This window comes from Pelophylax lessonae (genome assembly GCF_965119305.1).
Source record: "Pelophylax lessonae genome assembly, chromosome: 9".
Classification (NCBI taxonomy): domain Eukaryota; kingdom Metazoa; phylum Chordata; class Amphibia; order Anura; family Ranidae; genus Pelophylax; species Pelophylax lessonae.
The window spans coordinates 176,719,644-176,742,284 of record NC_138776.1 but is presented as its reverse complement, the minus strand read 5'-3'; the positions used below and the strand labels follow the sequence as shown (position 1 = coordinate 176,742,284).

The 22,641-nt window shown below is 45.3% G+C and overlaps 1 protein-coding gene across 5 annotated transcripts in view; it reads right to left on the bottom strand.

Annotated features, from left to right (window-relative positions):
- The window catches only part of VCL (vinculin), a 139,383-nt gene extending 118,642 nt beyond the window's left edge, over window positions 1-20,741 (bottom strand). For 4 of the 5 annotated variants that reach the window (XM_082267549.1, XM_082267552.1, XM_082267551.1 and 1 more), the window contains exon 1: window positions 20,271-20,520. In XM_082267549.1, coding sequence (XP_082123675.1) covers window positions 20,271-20,438 — 168 coding nt within the window. In that variant the 5' untranslated portion in view covers window positions 20,439-20,520. Of the gene's footprint in view, window positions 1-20,270; window positions 20,521-20,574 lie in introns of those variants that run through there. The other variant, XM_082267550.1, reaches the window with a different exon arrangement.
- Window positions 20,742-22,641: the final 1,900 nt, after the last annotated feature.

Here is a 22,641-nt window from a genome sequence, read left to right as displayed (position 1 = left end):
AAAATGTAACAAGTTCTGACATCTCTCTGAGCAGCCATTTCAGTTCATTACAGGTTCTCTTTAAAGGAGCTAGCTGGCTCCTTTACTGCAGTTATTTGTCCATGACTCACTTTAGGAAATGGCTGTTCTCAATTAGTAAAGTACATTTGCACAAAATTAAAGAGGCCTAGATTAAACCTGTATTGATGTTTATATTTTAACCACCTCCCGGCTAGCCTAGTATAAAAAAAGAGCCGAGCAGGAGCAATGTTATCCCGGGTGGCCGTCACATGATGTCCTCCCAGTCACATACCTCATGTGTGTCCTAGGGACCATGCAGCGGCGAGATCTGTGGCCTACTGTGAAAAAACAGATCATTGTACCAGGCTGGCTCTGGCACCACATGATTGCTGTGACCAGTGGCGTACCTAGAGCATTTGGCACCCGGGGTGGATCCTATATCTGGCACCCCCCCTTTAAAATGTAAATAAACGCCCACAAAAATTTGTAATGTTTTCAAGAGTATTTATTGCACATATTTCACAGCCCCCCATCACAGTGCCCTTGTAGTCTGTCCCCCCCCCCCCCCCCCTGCAGACATGATACCAGAGATGGTCAGAGACTGCAGAAATGATACAAGAGATGGTCAGAGACTGCAGACATGATAGAAGATAGAAGAGCATTAGGGGGGCGGAGAGCACAGATGAAGCAGATAGCACTGGAGAGAATTAAGGGGGGGGGGTGGAAAGCATTGCAGGGGGGTTGGAAAGTGTGAGGGGTGGAGAGCATTGGGGGGGGAATGGAGATCACTGAGGGGGGAGCCAGGGTGCACAGGGGGGTGGAGAGCACTGGGAGGGGGGGACTGGAGATCACTGAGGGGGGGCAGGGGACTGTAGATCACTGAGGGGGGGAGCCAGGATGCACAGGGGGTGGACTGGAGATCACTGAGGGGGGGAGCCAGGATGCACAGAGGGTGGAGAGCACTGGGGGGGAACTGAAGATCATTGGGGGGAAGCCAGGGTGCACAGAAGGGTGGAGAGCACTGGGGGGACTGGAGATCATTGAGGGGGGGAGCCAGGGTGCACTGGGGGGGGACTGGAGATTACTAAAGAGGGGGAAGGGTGCACATGGGGGTGAAGAGCACTGTGGGGGAACTGGAGATCACTAAAGAGGGGGCAGGGTGCACACGGTGGTGGAGAGCACTGGGGGGGGGGACTGGAGATCACTGAGGGGGGGGGAGCCAGGGTGCACAGGGGGTGGAGAGCACTGGCGGGGGAACTGGAGATTACTGAGGGGGGGGCAGGGTGCACAGGGGGGTGGAAAGCACTGGGGGAGCCAGGGAGCATTGGGGGGAGCTGCAAAGCACTGTGGGGAGCTAAAGAGAACTGGGAGGAGGGGGGGTAAAGAGCACTGGGGGGGGGGCTTAAGAGCACTGGGGTGGGGGGGGGTGCTGGATAGCACTGGGGGGCCAGCAAAGGAATTTGTATATTAGGGGCGGTGGGACAGCTGCATAAAGAGGAATTGATCTTTCCATATATCTCCTGCGTCTGTTGAATGCCTGCAGGAGGGAGAGGAGGAGGATCAGTCATTCAACGGACGCAGGAGATATATGAAAAGATCAGTTCCTCTTTATGCAGCTGTCCTGGCCGCTTCTCCTATCCAGCACAGTGAGCACACAGCACTTACCTTCTTTCTTCCCGCCTCCTGCGAGCAGCGCGCCGCTGACTGAAGGAGCTGCTATTGCAGCTGCCTTTACAGGGAGATGCGTGCCGGCCCGACGGCGCTGGCGGCGGGCACCCCTGAGCGGCCTGACACCCCCCGTGCGTGGCACCCGGGGCGGTCCGCACCCCCGCCCCCCCCCATTGGTACGCCACTGGCTGTGACCAATTGCAGCGATCACGTCAGTTGTACACAATAGCTTTCATATTCATAGCTATTCATTGTGATCTCGGATTGGTCACAGTAATCACTTTGTACAAGGCCAATCACAGCGGACCTGTGTACCATGTGATAGCTATGGCCTATCACAATGGCACATGAATGGCTGTCCTTCAGAAAGTAAAAAATGATTATTACGGTCATGACTGCTTAACAGTGTTAAAAAAAATAGAAAATCCTTATCACCTCCACAGAGCAGTAATTTTGGGGGTCTTTTACTGTCCTGGCATTTTAGGGGTTCAAGAACTCAAAAGGGCAGTCAGTTCTATCTATCTCACATTAAAGTTTCTAGACTTTCACACAAGCTAAATTAAATACACTGTTTTGGGTTTTTTACCAAAAAATTGTAGCAGAACACATTTGGTGTAAATTTATGAAGGGTTTATTTATTTGCAAAATGTTATCACAGAAACGAAGAAAAAGCCAACTAGAGCAATGGGCAATCTCCGATAGATAAATCATTACTGAAACCAATAATCTTCTCAATTATTTTTAAAGAGGAAGTAAACCCTCAGCAACAGAACGGCCGACATGATCGGCTGTCCTGCTTCCTGGTTGGCATCCTCCGGCCATCTGATTGACTGGAGGCACAATTACGTCACTCGCGCGCATGCGCGCTGGAGCCAACATTCACGGCACAGGGTTCTGAAGAAATGGCACGGGTGGCCATTCCTTCAGAGCGCATGCGCCGATGATGCCATCGGCTGCATCAAAAGTAAATATCTCCTAAACGGTGCAAGTTTAGGAGATATTTACAGTACCTATGGTAAGCCTTGCCTTATTATAGGCTTACCTATAGGTACAAGTTCAAAGAGAGGGTTTACAACCTCTTAAAGAGGGCATTCTTCCCACTGACCACCAATGTTAGGAGCCGTTTTATCCCCCTCTCCCATTGACCACCAATCTAAGAGGACTATTCTCCACTGACAACCATTGTAATAGATTATCACATTGACCACCAATGTAAACAGACTAAGTCGATGACTACTGTAAAGGGCCACTTCATTTACCATCAATGTAATGGGGAACTTTTCTGTGGATGGTCATAGAAAGCGGGCATTTTTCCACTGACCACCAATGCAAAGGAATATTGCACTTTTCACTCTGTATGGAATTTTCTGGAAATTATGTATTCTGATATTGATGTGGCACCCTCCCAGGTAGGTGCTAGGTAAACACATATGTGGTCCTGTCTGCTTATCAGGGGGGGCCTGAATTGTTAGCTAGCTGTCACATGTTTCCAGGTGTGTCTGTTGAGTCTGGGGAGTCTCCCCACTGTATCCAATGAGGGATCTTGTTGGACGGTGGAGGAAACCTAGCCAATAGCACACCAAGGTTTATGACTGTCCCAGTGGGCGGGGTTTGCCACAATCCACCCTGGAATTGGAGTGACGGCTGTCTCTCCTCCTGTCAGAGTGAAGGTGGTCAAGGCAGTCGGCCTAAGGGGACCAAAGTTTGAGCTGTGCTGCAGAGAGGGATCCAGAGTGTTGCTGACTGAGTGGAGCTGCTGGGTAGAATTCTTTAGGAAAAAACAGTATCCTGAGTACTTAAGATCTGCCCAGGGGTCTGCCTAGGAAAAAAGACCACTCCAGAAGGTCAAGGGGATCCAGAAGCCATGTAGTTGTGGCAGTGAAAGGGGTGCCAAGTCTTAAAGCCCTGAAGATAGGGAAGTGAAAGGGGGTGCCAGTGTGGGCCCTGAAGCGTTCACCAGTACAGTCAAAGTGTACAGTCAGCTACCTCAGGAAGGAGTACCTCAGGGAGCTAAAAAGGACTTTGTTAGTCAATGGCAAAGACAGTGTCAAGTCAGCATTAGATAGGCATTTAGCCAGCGTTAAGCAGCGTTTTCTAGAGTCCCTGCCTAATTGTATATAGTTTAATTGTTGGGAGTATCCCACTCATCCCTTCTCCCATCCAAGTTCCTAAATAAACCTAAAAAACCCAAAGATACTGGACTGGTTCTTGTCTCAGTGCTCACACTTAAAGAAACATGTTCAAAAGGTACTTTTGATGCACCCGGTGACCCAGGGGGACCCACAGCCAGCTCCTATGCTGGGAACTGCGCTACATTATTAATACTAAAAAATAATTTAGTCGTACAGAACGGGCTGAGAACCAAGTACACCACATTTTTTATTCTTATATTGCAACAACAAGGTTGAGAAAAGGTGTAATAGAGTTTCCAGGCTATCTGCCCACTTAGGCTGGGTTCACATATGTGCAGCTGAGGTTTGAAGTCCTGGATCCGGTGAGTTTCTGTTCATTGGTTCAGGTGCAAATTTTTTGCCTGAATTTGCACCAAAAAAAAAAAAAAAAAAAAACTGACCCAAAAACGCACAGGAACCTTTTTGAAACCATAGCTGCGGCCGTCCTTGGCATGTGTGAACCAAGTCCACAGAGCCAGTCACATTCATATATGTGAACCCGGCCTTAGGGAGCTCTGCAAGATTGTTAACCAAAGTACATTCAGGTACCTGAAGTTACCCATTGTCTAGATGTACTAGCAGCCTAGAAAGCTTTCCTAGTATGGTAGATTTATACCAGGGGTCTCCAAACTTTCTAAACAAGGGGCCAATTTACTGTCCTTCAAGCTTTAGGGGGGCTGGACTGTGGCCATTGGAAGTAGAAAATGTCCTGGCATTAGTAGGAACTGTGCCCTATCGTTGGCATCATTGAGCCCCATTGTTTGTATCATTGGGAGGAATTGTGCCCCATCGCTGGGGTCACTGGGAGGAATTGTGCCCCTTTGTTGGTGTCAGACTTTTATTATTATTTATAATAATTTATTATTATTTATTATATTTTTATCAAAATTAGTTTTCTATTTAAGATTATCAATTAAGTTTATGCAGCATGAAATGGAGCTTAGTTATGCACCATGAGGCTGTATATTCTGGAATATTTACATTTTTGGTAAACTCATTCAATGAATCCAAGCTCTGCAAGCTGAGATAACATGCACTGCACTGAAGCAGTCACAAAATATCACACTAACTACCAGCAAGAATGAGTCCTTACATTTAACCACTTTACGACTGCTCACAGTAATATTACTGCGGCAGAGTGGCTCGTTATCGTCTGACGACGTAGTACTACGTCGTCAGACACCCCCCCTTCTGGGCGGCGCTTGCGCGCCGCCGGAGGCTCGCTCCCGCTGTTTTCATTCACAGCGGGAGTCGGGCCAGGGGAGGAGCAGCGGCGATCGCCGCTGCTCTTACCCAATCGTCGGGGATCGAGTCTGGAGATCCGCCCGCTGTGTGTAAACACAGCGGGCGGATCTCCATGGTGACAGGGAGTGACAGATCGGACTGTTCAGCATAGCTGGACATCCGATCTGTCCATGACTCACTCAGTCACCTCCCCCCCTACACGTCAGTAAGCACCAGGCATACATTAACCCCTCCCTCTCCAATAAAATTAACCCCTTCCCTGCCAGTGTCATTTTTACAGTAACAGTGCATATATATAGCACTGATTACTGCAGTAATGTCACTGGTACCCCCAAAAGTGTCAAAAATGTCAGTCAAGGGTCCGATCTGTCCGCCGCAATGTCGCAGTCCCACAAAAAAAAAAAAAAAAAAAAAAAACACACCAAAAATGACAGAAATCTTTCCCTTTGTTAGTAAACGCAATAACTTTTGCGCAAACCAATCAAAATACGCTTATTGCGATTTTTTTTACCAAACATAGGTAGCAGAAAACAAATTGGCCAAAAATTTTTTAAAAAATTGGTTTTTACATCTTTTTTGGGGGGAATTTCACATAAAAAAATGTTAAAAATATTGTTATTTTTTCAAAATAAACGCTATTTTTTGTTTATAGCGCAAAAAGTAAAAATCGCACAGGTGATCAAATACCACCAAAAGAAAGCTCTGTTTGTGGGGAAAAAAAAAAGGACGTAAATTTTGTTTGGGTACGGCGTCGCACGACCGCGCAATTGTCAGTTAAATTCGCACAGCGCCGAATCGCAAAAAGTGGCCTGGACGGAAGACAGCAAAATCCTCCGGTGGTAAAGTGGTTAAAGAGCACCGGTTATTTCAGATACATAAATAGCAGCGCCCGTTAGTGGGTATCTACTTATCTGCTACTGCCACGTCCCTCACCTTGTTGTGTAAATGCCGCATCGCCAGCCGTCCCATTAAAGTAAATGGGACTGAGGGTGAGGCAACAGCGGGTCAGAGGAGATGCTGCTGCGGGACAGAGATGACTGTTGCTCTTTAAAAATTATGATTTAAATAGTGTGGATTTAAAAACAAGCCTTTATACTAGCGATTTAAAATCACCATTAAAATCGACTTGTTTAAAATCAAATCCCTCCTGGTGAAATAATGCCCCAAGGGCCAGATAAAAGCAAGCATAGGGCCACAGTTTGAAGACCAATGATTTATACAAACTAACTGCAAAAAGAAGAAATAAAACAAAATCCAAGGCAGAATTGTATTCAAGAAGTCTTGAAATGAAATGCAGTCTATGCAACATGATCTGCACACATGAATGACACCACCAAAGGAAACAGCTTCCAACTGACACAGTGATTGATGAGCGGGACATACAATATTCACCCCATCGGATGTTTATGAACAAGTATAGTAACAATGTTCATGTGTGCATATTTTCTGCAGTGAACTAGAAAACAAAATGCTGCAACTTCCAAAACTCGGAGTAAACAGACCAACTCGCTCCTATGAAGCTGAACTGCCTCACTTTGTAAATACAAAACATATTTGAAAAGAGAATGTATAGTAAGGGTACAATTCCTGGAAATATTCCAGTATGGAAGAAAGCCTAAACTGCCTAAAAAAAGGTCTTCTTGTTGAAGTCAATTTTTGGGATAGTGCAGTGAAGGCTGGAGGAGAGGGTTTCCTTCATTTTCTATTCAGAAGACACAACAGAAGTGGTGGAATCCCCTCTCAGACCGTTGTCACTGAACAGGTGTCCTTACTGGCTGATTTCCCTTTGCCCTTTCCCATGGCTCTCTGCCACACTGATGATGGTCACCAATATAAAAAGAGGGGGGGGGGCATATCTTCCTAGTGGGGAAACAGAGGGTAATATGTACCCAACTGAGCCTTATTTTTTATATTCAAAACTACTAAACAGTTTGGACTTGACATACACTTTATTTTTTTCAATGTATATTTTAGGTGAGAATGCATTTAACAATGTCCGGGGCCGCAACATATGGCCGAATGAAGAATTGAAAATAACAATATTCAATTCTTGGTTCAAAAGTAAACTAGTAGAACAAGGTCAAGAAAAGTCACTGTGAGCACCAGGATGCTTGGCATACACTTTAGGTCAAAGGTTGTCAACTAATAAGCTGAAGTGGGCCTCAAATATGGCCCCTGGCATCACCAATGGGGCCACACAATGTTTAAGATATGCAATGCTTGAGAGGACTGTCAGAAGCTGCAGACCTAATAGAGGAAATGAGGGTCAGTGTAGACTTAGGCCCCTTTCATACGGGCGTCCGTCTGTCAGTTTTTCAGGCGGACCCGATTGGATGCTCCATGCAACCCTATGGAGCAGCGGATGTCAGAGGTGACATGTCCGCTGACACCCGCTGCTATCCGGTCCTGTCCGTGAAATCCAGAGGGATGGAAACCCTATTTTCCATCCGTCTGGTGGATCGGATAGGATAAAAATGGACAGACGAGGTCTGATTTCATCCGATCTCCCATAGAGCAGAGCAGGAATCTGACAGGTCCGTCTCTACAAAGTAAGCGGAGGAGACAGAGCAGTCATTCGCCTGCTCAGCGGGGATCGGCAGAATGATCCCCGCTGAGCAAGGCAGAGTCGGCCGGGCAGAAAGCCCGTGTGAAAGTACCCATGCTATATTTTTGGCTAGGGATATAGTGCAGGAGATATGTAATATGAAACTGGGAACATTTTACATGAGGCTTGTAGAGATCAATGCTATTACCCTAATAAATGTTCCTACTACAGACTGCAGAGGTCCAAGGGCCGCACATCATATACCAAAGGGATGTGGGTTGCGCATCAGAGTTTTAAAGCATACCTGTCACTTCCAAAAGAGAAAAAGATTTTATTAGGGATGCACTAATATGGTGCCGATACTAAGCATTTACACAAGTACTCGTGCAAATGCTAAGATAACTGAAACTGATACCTTTGCGATGCGATTTGAACCCATAAAAAATGAATAGGCTCAAATTGCACTGCAAAAAAAGTGATTTGAACAGAAATGTGGTGCAATTCCGTTCTGAACCACATGCAGTTTCCACCACCGCTCCTGTGTGAACCCAGGCTTGTCATAGTGACTTCAGCCTGGTTTTCACACAGTGTGCCTGAGCCCTAAAAGTATAAAATAAAGGCAAAGCTGTTTCTAATGCTCTGTACACACGTGCAGATTATCTGAAGACTTTTGTCTTCAGATTTACCTTTTCTATGTAGTGCAAGGGCATGCCTGATTGCATACAAATTGAAAGTGTTTAGGTTTGACCTCATATTATATGGTTTTGGTAAGTCTGCAGACAAAAGTCTTCAGATAATCTGCACGTGTGTACGGGGCATTAGTTTTGGACGGAGTGATGGATGAATGGCGTTTATTTTAGGTGTCCCTGCTGGTAAGATTGGCTCCTGTATTTGTCCTGGTGACCAATGTCCTGCACTAGAGCTGCACGATTCTGGATAAAATGAGAATCACAATTTTTTTTGCTTGGAATAAAGATCACGATTCTCAGCGTAACATCTTTTTTTTTTAACTCTTTAAAGTGTAATTTTAACCAAACAACTGTGTAAGAAAGAGTTCTGTGCAAATACAGTGCAACATAAAAGATTGCAACGATCGTCATTTTATTCTCTTGGGTCTCTGCTCTATATAAATATAACTGTTTGGGGGTTCCAAGTAATTTTCTAGCTAAAAAGACTGATGATTTTAACTTGTAAACAACATGTGTCAGAAAAAGTTATAGGCCCCTTTCACACATGGGAGTCTGTCGGTGGACTCTGTTTTTCTCAGCAGGTGATCGATCCGCCAATCCCCCGCGGAGCAGGCGGATGGCAGCTCTGTCTCCGTGCTGTGTGCTGAGACAGAGCTGTCAGGTCCCCGCTGTTCTCTATGGGGGAATCAGATGAGAACGGACTGCCTGTCAGATGGAAGGATGGAAAATAGGGTTTCCATCCGTCCAGATTTGATGGACCGGACATGTCTCTGCTGACATCCGATGCCCCATAGAGATGCATGGGACATCTGTTCAGATCCGCCTGAAAAACTGACAGGCAGAGCTGAATGGTCCGCAAGTGTGAAAGGGGCCTTAGTCTTTAAGGTCCCTTTCACACAATCTGACCACCCATTCTACTCTATGGAGAGGCGGATGTCAGCGAATATGTGTCCGCTAACACCCATCTGTCATCCGATCCGACAAGATCCGCTTAAAACAGACATATGGCGATACGGTCACCATCCGTCCAGCGGGCCAGATTGGATGGGATCAGATGAAAACAGACATGCTGTCAGTTTTCATTTGATCTCCCCATGGAGGAGCGATCCCCGCTGAGCGGATCTGCCTCGTGAGAAAGGAACCTAAGTGGTTACAGAAGTTCATTCCTTTGACTTAAAAGAACGAAATGATACATTATAAAACATTGTGTTTATACATATCTAGCAGCCTTATGAAAGGATACATTGTAAAATATTGTGTTTATACATATCTAGCAGCTTTATGAAATGATACATTGTAAAACATTGTGTTTATAAATATCTAGCAGCTTTATGAAATGATACATTGTAAAACATTGTGTTTATAAATATCTAGCAGCTTTATGAAATGATACATTGTAAAACATTGTGTTTATAAGTCTCTAGCAGCCTTAGCAATGTTGATAAACATTTGCCAGAGACTTTTTTTTTTTTTGACAGCTGAGAATAGCTCTGCAATGGGCCATACACACTATAACATTGTCTTTAGATTTTTTCCTAAAACATAATATGAGGTCTAAACATTTTTAATTTGTATGCAATCAGTCAGGCCCCTGCACTACATCGTTGAAGGTAAATCTAAAGGAAATCTAACAACAAAAGGTTGTAGAGTGTGTATCCTGCTTAAGATTCGAGAACATGCAGTTTTAAGATCGTGAGGGGGAGGGGGTGGGAGGTGAAACGAGATTTATTTTTATTTATTTATTTCAGGTACTTATAGCGCTGTCAATTTACGCAGCGCTTTACATATACATTGTACATTCACATCAGTCCCTGTCCTCAAGAAGCTTACAATCTAAGGTCTCTAACTCACATTCATACATACATAGTAGGGCCAATTTTTTTTATACAGGATCCAATTAACCTACCAGCATGTCTTTGGAGTGTGGGAGGAAACCAGAGTTCCCGGAGGAAACCCACGCAGGCACAGGGAGAACATGCAAACTCCAGGCAGGTAGTGTCGTGGTTGGGATTCGAACCTAGCTTGCTGCTAGGTGAAAGTGCTAACCACTACACCACTGTGCCGCCCAGATCACGATTTTCTAACGATCGTGCAGCTCTATCATGCACACAGAAAAGAATGAGAAAAGTCACAATCTGTGGGGAGTGAGGATCTGGCTATAGGGACACCTGTTACTGTGACAACTCTTTAGGATGGGAATCACGTTCACTTTCCAGGACAGGAAGTGAAGGGAAATCTCTCCTGCTGGAAAAAAAACCCAATAGGGGTTTTAACCCTTGCATAATTTAAAACTAGAAAAAAAAAAAGAAGTTGTGACTGTACAAAAACTTTAACTGAATTCTTTTACAGGCACTGCATTTAATTTTCTTCAGAAGAAACTGTCTTTTACAACATACAGATAAAAATACAAGATAATCATCAGCTTATCAGAGGTTATGCAAATTTAAAGTAACAAGGCATGGAGTAATATCTCACACACAGCTGACTTCCTGCCCCATAACTCCATCCAATGCATTATTCATGTTGCTGCCTCTATTGCTGATCTGATCTATGTAAAATACAGACAAATGGGGATTCCATGCACTGTAAATATCAGTGGCCAGGGACATTGCTAGCACCAGGCACCTATGGCACGTGCCCCTGTGCTTGGTACCTGTGAGACCACAGCACTATGTGCACAGGACTGTATGGCACATACTCCTGACCACGTCACCCTGTATACAGGGCTATACATTACATAATCCTCAACTCTGTATGCTGGGAGTGCAGCAGTCAGGTGTGTGCAAAGTACACCCCCAGCAAACAGAGGTAATCAGAAAGGACTATGCAAAGTTAACAGAGTGCAGTAGCCAGGAGAATGTAACATACAGCCCAGTCGTGTAAAGAGAGCATGGGTCAGGATTATATATTGTATAGTGCAGTATACAGGGATAGTGGTCAGAAGTATTTAACGTATGACATTGCAACAGTCAGAATTGTATAATATACAGTGTACTCATGACCATGCTCTATCCTGTGCATAGTTATAGCTAGTGTACATTACATTAGAGCTGAAACAACTAATCGATTAATCGATTATAATCGTCAACTAATCGATTATGAAAATAGTTGTCAACTATTTTCGTAATCGATTAATCGGTCAGCTGATTAGTTGTCCTGCATACAGAATGCATATATATATATATATATATATATATATCAGAAAATACAGTGCAACACACATACAGCTCAGTAAACCATCCATACATGTCAGTAGATGACAGAGAACTTGTGAATGTGTGAGGAGCAATGCCTCATGGGAAATGTAGTCCTGGGCAAGAGAAGGAACCAAGTGATTCTAAAGGCAGAGGTTTTTTAACCTTGCTATAGGGACACTCTGTACAGTACTATACTTTGCTGCTTCCTATAGGGGCACTTTGAAGGCAGGAGAAGCCAGAAGTGCCGGGGGGGGGGGGCACAGAAGAGGAGAATCAGTGCTGCTCTGTGAAAAATCATCACACAGAGAGGATAAGTATGACAAGATTTTTGTTAAAAAGAAAAGAATCCAACGTTTACAATCACTGTAAGGGCTCTGTGCTGGGAAGATCAGCATCTGAACCCAGAGAAGGTGGAGGCCGATAGACTAGAGGTGATATAAGACATTACAATTACATTTTAAAGTAAAAGTTTACTAGTATTGTGCATTCTATTTAAAATGATTATATCCATGAAAAAAAAAAAAAAAAAAAAAAAAAAGTCTCAGCTTTTAGTACTACTTTAATATATAAATGTTATTTTCCCCCCCTCCACCCTTCATATACCTTCATGTCTGACTCCCAGTTAAAATATCCTGCATATCCGACTTCTGGGCATATTTTTTTTATATACATACACATGAAAAAAAAAAAAAAAGCATGCTGCTGCTACTAAAGGTCTTCTGCTTCCCATACATGTATTGGATTTTTGGACAAAAATATTTGCATCTATATTTGTTCAAAAATGATTTGTATATTTGTTGAATGGATGAGTGTTTGAAAATTCCACTTGCTTTTAACAATAAATTTTAAAATGAATATAACTTCTGAGCAAAAACCTCATACACTATTTGAAGATTTGTTTGATCGAGAAGTTTTCTATTCTGTTCCTTCAAATTTTCCTGTCACTGTGGTTGACACCGGACACCAAATACACTAATGGTTGGAAAAATCGGATGAATGTTTTTAAAAATTTTCTAAAAAAAAATGTAGTTTGTGCATTACCAGCATAAGTGACAGCAGGCACAGGGAGCTTGTATCAAACTACATGCCTATTAATAAGGGAGTCTATCATAAATATTATATACCAATCCGGTCTGAAAATTTGCAAAACAATGTTTTAGGTCTTTTAAAAATATTGATCTCAGAGTCTGATATGTACCACATTTAAACTTCTAATAATACATATATCTGTTTCAGAGTGGATTAAATATCCAACTATATAGCTGGATAGTTATATGTACCACTACATATAGATATTCAAGAATATTAACTAAATTATACACTTTTTTTTTTTTTTTAGGTTTTTATCCGATTAGTCGATTAATCGAAGCAATAATCGGCCAACTAATCGATTATGAAAATAATCGTTAGTTGCAGCCCTACATTACATACCACAACCACTGCAGTATGTATACTGGGCTGTACAGTGTGTACTTCTGACCCCTGCACTCCACATGCTATAATATACATTACATACTCCTCATAAATGGGTTTGTCACAACATTTGCAGCTTGCTAAGAAGTCCTTTACATTTCAGGCCTCATGCACACTGGACGTTAAAAATTTGCCAGGAGCTTTAGCTGTAGAATGCCACGTTTTTGCATTAGCACAATAGCAGCATTTTTCAGAGTTAAATCATTTTTACAGCTGAAAAACTCCTCTTCAAACCCACTAGTTCTGGGGTGTTTTTCCAGTCATCAGAAAACACTGATAAAACCCTGCGCGCGCAAGGACACTTAGGGAAACATGCTGGGCAGTATATTGCCTACAGAAAAAAAACACACCTAAAGCTAAAAACAGCAACTGTAAAATGTCCAGTGTGCATGAGGCCTTAAAGTTCTTATGGAAAGGGATTGTGAAGTCACGTTTAAAAAAAAAAAAAAAAAAAAAAAAAAAAAAAAAAGCAAACTTTTTATACATAGGCCTGCACACAGATTCCCCCTGCTACTTGGCTGCAGAGAAAGGGACTCGGGAATCTCTGTACACAGTCCCATTATCTGTTGCAAAAGTGAGATATCGGGGGTCTGTATACACACTATATATACAGTATATACACACACACACACACACACACACACATATATATATATATATATGTAAGCCCCATACACACGTACCGATCGTCGGCCGAACGATCGGCCGTCTTTTGTCCAGGGCTGTCGTGTCTGTTGAAAACTGCAAAAGACTGCACACAAATTTTGTCGGCCAACAACAGCCGACTGCAGAAGTGATGTCATGTGATGGTTAACTTTCCATGTCTTTTTTCTTTTCTGAGCATGCCCAGTCTTGCTAATCTGCTGTCTGTCAGCCAAAATCTGTACTGACTGGAGAACAATCGGCCGTTCTGGTGTTGGCCAACAAAAATTTTAATGCCTGCACACCCGATTCTGTTCGGCCGAAAATGCGCTGTCGGTTGTCGCAAGCATCATACTAACAAGCCGACAATCGGCCGATCGTTCGGCGGCCGAATATTTACGGCCGACAATCGGTACGTGTGTACGGGGCTGTACACACACACACACACACTTTGTTTGAGCTGCTATACACAGGTTTTTTTTTTATCTTAATGTACAGAATGCATTAGGATAATAAAAAAAAAAAAAAACACACACCTTCTGCCTTTACCCTTTAAGCCCTCGTTCACATTGAATGCGGCTTTGAAATGACACAATTTCAAAGCCGCATGTCAGTGCTAATTCAGGGGCAACTTGGAAACATCTGTGCAGTTTCATGCACACGTTTCTGCAAGTCACACCCAAAATCATTAAAAGTAGTGCAGGAATTACGTTTTCAAATCGATTTGGCACCCCAAAGTCAGCTTTGCAACAATTTGCCATTGCCGACAATAGGGTGCAACTTGACATATGATTTGACCTGTCAAATGGCATGAGAAGTCACTCCCATGTGAACGAGGGCTAAATTAGGCTCAAAGTGCCACATCAGTCTATATTCTGTGTGCAGAAAAGTACATGTACACTGTGTTACGAGTAATTAAATCATATCCTGTAGGTAAAAGGGCTATGGAATTTGTGTCTATACAGCGAGTAGGCTCAGGTTCTATTTAAAAGAGAAGAATAGCCAAACCTTTTTTTGGCTGCATTTCTCCTCTAGGTTACAGGAGTGCACTTTGTTCTGCACTTCTGAGACCCGTTTTCAGCCAACAGCAGGCTAAAGCCCACTGTTGGCTGACATCACTCAGCCGGTGCAGACTTTGCAATGTTCCCAGCCTCTTTGAGTTACGCTGAGAGCCCCTCCTGCCCCCTCCACAGATCCAGTGTGAGCTGGTGGGGCAGAGCAAAGAGTAGTGACTGACAGTCCCAGCTCTCTGCTCAGAGTGGAGGGGGAGAACAGAGCAATCAATGGTGTTTGATTGCTTAGTTCTCACTGAAGAGCCAGCAGGGGACAGATGCAGCATCAGATTGTTGCTGCATACACCTAGAGGTGTGTTTTTTTGTGTTACAGAAGTCCATACTTTTTTAAAATGGAACTAAAGCCACCATACTTGCTTCCTCTGCAACAATCCAAAGCCTGTAAAAAGTCCCTTGCTGGGGTCAGCATCTTCTTCCCGGCTCCTTCAGGTGCAGATCTTCAGTCATCTTCATTGGCCAGTGTGGGATGCCGTGACTCCTGCATGGCTCCCTTTATGTACCACAGAAGACAGCAAGCAGGCAGGTGCATTTTATTAAAGAAGAAACATTGCTTGTCTCTTCTACAATAAATGGCCTCCTTGCTCAAGTTTATGTTGCCTTCAGTTCCACATTAAAAGTAGACCTCCAGCCTAAACAGATCTAGTCTTAAAAATGTCCCCTCCCCCCTCCTAACACTTCTGAGTAACCTGTGCAAGAAAGATCTGTATTAGGGATCGACCAATTATCGGCAACACCGATATATCGAGAGCCAATATGCACTTTCCCCAATATATTGTAACCTGAGGTTACCGATATTGCTGATATTTTCGGGAAAGTGCTGTACCGGAGTGATGCCTGCAGCTAGAGGCATCACCCCGGTTCCGGCGTCCATAGCCAACGATCGAATGTCTTGTAATGACAACCGATGCGACTGAGAAGCCGCTCGACTGTCATTACAAGGAGGGGGAGGGGATGTCCCGCCACCTTCCGCAGCTCACCCAGGTCTCCCGTCCCACCAGGAGACCCGGGCATCTTACCTCCACGGCCGCCTAAGAGAAGACCCAATCAAAGCCGCATTCGGCTCTGATTGGGTCTCTATGTAAAAAACCCAGAAGTGATGTCATGACATCACTTCTGGGTAATCGGCGCCAAATTAAAAAAAAATAACAGCATTCAAAACAGCCAAACTTGGCGTTTTAAATGCTTTTAAAGTGCAGAAGAGGGGTTTGGGGACCCCCCAGATCCCTCCACAACAGTACATGTGAATAAAAAAAAAAAAATTTAATGTCTGAAAATATCCACCAATATCGGCCGATACCGATTACCGATGACCAAAATATCGGTATTAAAAAACGATATCGGTCGATCACTAATCTGTATACTTACCCATTTTCAGCCTGCTCCAGTCTGGTCACATGCCCTTGCTCCGGTTGTCAGTCAGCACTGGCCACAGGGGAGAGGAGGGAGTGCCAACAGCAGATGGGGCATTGGAGCCAATGGGTGATGTCCCCACTGCAAGCTTTACCACTGTTGTCAGAGCGCTCTCTACTTTCCCCTGTAGCCACTGAACCAGGGAGGGCTGAGAATAGGTAAGTATATACATCTTTATTACACAGGTTAGTCAGCATAGGTGTTTGTGGGAGGAGCATTTTTAAGAATAGTTAAGTTGAGGCTGGAATTCGACTTCAAGCCCCTCCCACTGACAGCAGTGAGACCATTACCCACCATGTGCCACAGCACTCTAACTTATTCTTTTCCTTAAAGTGGAACTTCAGTCAAAGAATGAAGTCCTGCTGGATCACTTCAGGCTGGCCCCTTTTGCAGGTATAGCTGTGTAAAGCATTAAAAATGAATGTGTCTATACCAGCGTTTCTCAACCTTTTTTCAGTCAAAGCATCCTTTAAAAATGATGGACAATCTCGTGGCACCCTGTAAAAATGGACATTATCGAGTAACCCTTTAAAATTATGGACCGTCTCCGAGCACCACATTCTAAAACCTAAAAGCTGTTCCAATAGGTTTTACATAATGCAACAACATCAACATGTCCAAGTAGGACACCCAACGGTAGAGGGGATCTATTCTTCCAAAGCAAATAGTTTTGCGTACTGGCTCTGACTAGTATGCCAACGTTTCTCTTCTCCCACAGTTTTTCTCCATCACTCAGCTGTGACCCCCAACGCTGATGGAGAGGGGCAGGGGAGGGTCAAACAAGGATGCTATGCAGGTGTCTGGCATCCTCCTTATCAACTGATGACACCATTGGCCATTAGGACGTCGGCAGCTACAAGGTTGTAATGTTGCACAATGAAAACCTGTGATTTAGTGTAAGTAAAAAGGCAGGGTTCATCCACACGCCAGCTTGTATACAATTTGTTGGGCAATTTTTAGGCATTATGCCAAGGCACCCTTGTTGAAAAAGGCTGGTCTATACTGTGTAAAATCCAGTAATACACTCTCTCACCCTGCTCTCTGCACATGTTCAGTCGCTCTCCATTTTTAGGCAGTGCAGAATTCATAGAGGCTGATCTGCTGACAGCCTTACAGTGGAATTAAACCCTCCAATCCTTAAAAGCCAGGGAAGCTGCTTCTGTTGATCTGCAACTGCCATGATGCTGCACGTGATCAGTTATGACACCATCCATTTGATGGTTTGACAGTTTGGTTGAGGACACAAGCAAAATGTGACAGTTAGAAATCCTGGCATTCCAGGAATGTAACTTTTTTTTTTTTTTAAAAATGGGTAAATTGATGGGTTTAGTTCTACTTTATAATTTATTGCTGTTCAGGGGCTCTGGTCTTCAGAAAAATGGCAGCCTCCAGCAAGAAAAAAACCGGGGCAATGCTGGAGGCAATTTACAGCACACAATTTTGGTAGCATAATTATCAATGTGGAATGTTCCTTGCTAAAGAACATTAATTTTTTTATCAAGTTTCTATGGGTATCGTTCCGCTTTAAGGCTCCATTCACATTTGGAGTTTTGAATCTGGGGAATCGCTGTGATTCTGCTCCCAATCGCAAGACTCACTTCAATAACAAAATGCAGGTTGAGGTTCCATTATTTTTTTCATTATTCCATTCCATATTTAATTATTTTAAATTAGTGATTGTCGCACACCAAATCACATCGCTTGCAGCTTGTCACCCAAAAGAAGCTCCTGCTCATTTTTTGGGCGACAAGCTTAACGCGATACGATATGTGCGATAACCACAGTAAAACCGAAACCGTGAAAGTGATGGTACCTGAACTTCTATTTTGCAATTTGTAGTGCATTTTGAAAATCACAGGCAGAATATCCATAATTTGGCACGTATTAATTCAAGTGTCCACAGTGTCATCCTGTGTTGACACTATTTCTCTTTCGAGAATCTCCATAATGCCTGAGATCCCCAAGCGCCAAATGTAAATGGAGCCTACAGTGGAACTATACTCATCTTAAACCCAGCACCATGCCATCCCCGGAACTCCCTGCCAGCCGCTGACATCCTCAGGCGGGTGGCCTTCTTCCACTTCTCGATTGGCGGCTGCTGTCATTGGCTGGGTAAAGAGAACCTCACTCCCATGCATGCAGGGGAGCTCCATCAGGTTCAGCATTCCTGACTTAGCATTGTACAGAGGTAGAAAGGCAGGGAAGAAGCTTTAATGCCCAGATAAGCACGGATTCCTTGGAAAAGGAAACCCCCCGCATGGAGTGTGCATGTCCTCCCTGGGCTTGTGTGGGGCTCATCCAGGTACTCCAGTTTCCCCCCCACACTGTAACGGCTTGTACACACTATATAAAAATAGGGGGGGACATTTTCGCCCAAGGAACTTTTGTACGATTTTCGTATAATGTGTACACAACTCCCATGCAGGTACTAGGATATATGTGTACACATCTTTCGATAGCTGATTCCGACTTTTTGTACAAAAATCCCCAAAGGGACAAACTCCAAAATGTTCTAGTACGGGAATAAAATGAAAGCTTTGTTTAATGTGTACCGTTTTCATACAAGAAAAATTGGTAAAGAGAGACTGCGCATGATCAGAAATAATCAACAAAAAAGTCATTTTCATACGTCGGTTCCGATTTGCTGTGAAACAAGGAAAAATCTGATTATCGTTTGCTGATTTTCCTACAGTGTGTACCCCACTTAAAGTGTTACTCAACCCAGGAGCCTGCATTCACTATATCTGGTCTCCTACAGTACACAGAAGGCAATTTTAATAAATATAAACTGCTAAATTCCTTGGATCGTCAGCAGTATATAGCAGTCTTGTGACTTCTATCAGAGTCTGGGTAAAGCTTGTAGCAGTTTTAATTCTCCTCTGTCTTATGAGGCTGCTGGACCCCTGACTCTCTGTCTGGACAGTGCTGATTGGCTCTTCTGATCACATGCACTCTCCCAAGAGCAAAAAAAAAAATTATATACAATATATATATATATATATATATATATATATATATATATATGCGCTCTAGCAATAAACACCAAACTAAGCATGTGCATCCAATGGCTCTGTACAAATCAGGTTCTTTACTAGACTCGGATGTGAAGGGGGGGGGGGGGGACGCCGCAGACCCTGATGGAGGCGGGGACTTGGATGTGAAGGGGGACGCCGCAGACTGACAGAAGCGGGGACTCGGATGTGAAGGGGGACACCGCAGACCCTGACAGAGGGGGGGGGGGGACTTGGATGTGAAGGGGGATGCTGCAGACCCTGACCGAGTGGGGGACTCGGATGTGAAGGGGGATGCCACAGACTGACAGAAGCGGGGACTCGGATGTGAAGGGGGACACCACAGACCCTGACAGAGGGGGGGGGGGGGACTCAGATGTGAAGGGGGACACCACAGACACTGACAGAGGGGGGGAGACTCGGATGTGAAGGGGGACGCCGCAGACACTGACAGAGGGGGGGAGACTCGGATGTGAAGGGGGACGCCGCAGACACTGACAGAGGGGGGGGGGGAGACTCGGATGTGAAGGGGGACCCCGCAGACCCTGACAGAGGGGGGGGGGGGAGACTCGGATGTGAAGGGGGACCCCGCAGACCCTGACAGAGGGGGGGGGGGAGACTCGGATGTGAAGGGGGACGCCGCAGACCCTGACAGAGGGGGGGAGACTCGGATGTGAAGGGGGACACCGCAGACCCTGACAGAGGGGGGGGGAGACTCGGATGTGAAGGGGGACACCGCAGACCCTGACAGAGGGGGGGGGGGGAGACTCGGATGTGAAGGGGGACACCGCAGACCCTGACAGAGAGGAGGACTCTGATGTGAAGGGGGACCCTGATGGAAGAAGAGGAGGATCAGAGAAGACAGGATCAAACAGCCAATATACACAATGAAAAGGATTAACCCCTTAGGCTCCACAGTGAGTGTAACAAGCATGCCTTACTGCATATACAGACTGATTTCACTGTTGTGGGTTTAGTAACACTTTAGGGATATGTAGGTTGTCTTCTACTATATAAAGTTAGATAGTAAGCTCCTGAGGCCAGGGCCTGCTATGATGGAACACTATATAACTGATGACTCCCATTCATCAGACTAGAACCCCTGCAGTAAGTGGCGGAGGTAGGTGTACATTGGCTGTCACTTACCCGGACCAGGTTGCTGACCGCCGCCTGGACAGCCGCCACAGGTGCGGTGAGCTCCGGGATGGCCTTTCCGTCCACCTCTCCCTCCTCATGCATGATGACCAGGTGGGAGATCTGCTGGGCCACCGGCTCCAGGATGCTCTCGATGGTCTTGGTGTGGAAGACCGGCATGGTGGCGGCCGGGCGGTGTGTCAGCACTGAGGAGAAGAATGTGCTGCTCGGTGCTCCCGGGACTGTGTATGGATAGCTACGGCTCTCCCGGGACTGTATATAGAAAGCTAAGGCTCTCCCGGGACTGTATATAGACAGCTACGGCTCTCCCGGGACTGTATATAGAAAGCTACGGCTCTCCTCAGTACTCCCCCGGCTTCTCCGCTCTGCAAAGCTCCCCTCTCCTCCTCTCCAGACACTTCCACACAACACTCCCAACTCCGGCCGCTGGGTGACGTCCCGCCGCCCCGCCTTCCCACGCACAGGGAGCCAGAGCGCCGGATCCCGCCCCCCTCCGCTGTCCGCTCCCTGTCATTCCATTGGCGGGGGGCGGTGCCAGTCACTGGAGGCACGTTACTCCTGATCCCAGACCGTGACGTCACGCGCCTTGTTCGCCTTATAAGGAGAACCCTGGAAGCGAGAGAAGGGATTCCTGGGGGCGTGACGTCACCTACAGGCGAAGAGGGCGAGGAATGTGAGGGGAAGCCAGGCTGAGCGATCAGATGTTCCCAGGATGAGTCCAAATACATTGTCTGTATACAGATAGGAGGGACTGCACCCACCCAGTGACGTCATCACTCTCTACATACACTATATTACTACAGAGTATTTATATTCCTGTCTCACAGAGTGACCAGACCACATCCGATCTATCGCCATCTGCGCTCATCATCACAACTCATCCTGCACTGCACATTGGCCATTTATGAGAGAACCCCAATTCAGACACAAGTAGCATCTGAAAAATATCTATGTCTCCATGTCCACAAATTCCCTTTATATCAGTCTGCAGCATTCCTACTTACATCAGAGCCCACAGCATTCCCCTTTTATCAGAGTTCCAAATTGCATCAAAGTCCACAGCATTCCCTATTACATCTGTGTTCCCCTTTACATCAGAGTCCGCAGCATTCCCCTTTACATCAGAGTTCCAAATGTAATCAGAGTCTGCAGCATTCCCCTTTACATCAGAGTTCCAAATGTAATCAGAGTCTGCAGCATTCCCCTTTACAACAGAGTCACCAGCATTCCCTTTTACATCAGAGTTCCAACTTCCATCAGAGTCTTCAGCATTGCCCTTTACATCAGAGTTACCCTTTACATCAGGGGTCCACTGCATTCCCCCTTACATCAGAGTTCCAAATTACATCAGAGAACACAGCTTTCCCCTTTACATCAGAGTTCCAAATTACATCAGGATCTGCAGGATTGCCCTTTACATCAGAGTTCCCCTTTATATCAGGGTCTGCAGAGTTCCCCTGTAGGGGGAATCCTGCAGACTCTGATGTAAAGGAGAACTCTGTGGATACTGATTTAAGGGGAACGCCGGGAACAGACCATCTTCTGCAGGGGGAACCCTTATATCAGTGTCCCCCCCCCCCTTACCTTAGTGTATTAATTTCCCCTACACATCAGTGATTCCCCCCTCCCCCCCACAGACGTTGTGTGGCTGCTGGAGGCTGGAGCTGTCTGAAATATTTAAGAAAAAAAAAAAAAACACCCTAAAGAAAGACATGTCCCTTTCCTTTTAGTGCCGGTTCACACTTCTGCGCTGCGGGAACGCTACGAATATGCAGCGTGATCCCGCATCGCATCCGCACATGTGGTAGTTCACACTGCCATATGCGATACGCAGGGGGTGTCAATTAAAAGTTAACGACACCCCCAGTTGCGATCGCATATCGCAGTGCGATCTGCAAGTACGCACAGAATCCGATCGCACAAGTGTGAACCACTGTGCGAACCGATTCTACTGCGGCTCAAAAAAAGCCTCCTGTGCGTGTTTGGTGAGGATACAGTGCAAATTCAGCCATACAAAGTGTATGGCTGAACTCGCATCCGCACATCAGATCGCATGTAATTAGGAGCAGTGCGCTCAGAATTACATGCGATCTCCGCAAACGCTGAAGTGTGAACCGGCACTTAGTCCATCTACTTTGTTTTATGTCATGTTTTCCCTTACTTGCTTTGCTATGCACCATTGTCCTGATCACATCTAGGGGATCCTGAATCCCTTTCGGCTCCCCTCCAGTAATTAATAAAAAGGCGCCAAGCGGCACCATGACGTCACTGCACGCTTACCCCCCATCCGAGCCCGCCAAAGCCCAGCCAGCTTCGGAAACTGCGAATGCCCGTGGCCGTATCTTTTTACGGGCCATCTCTG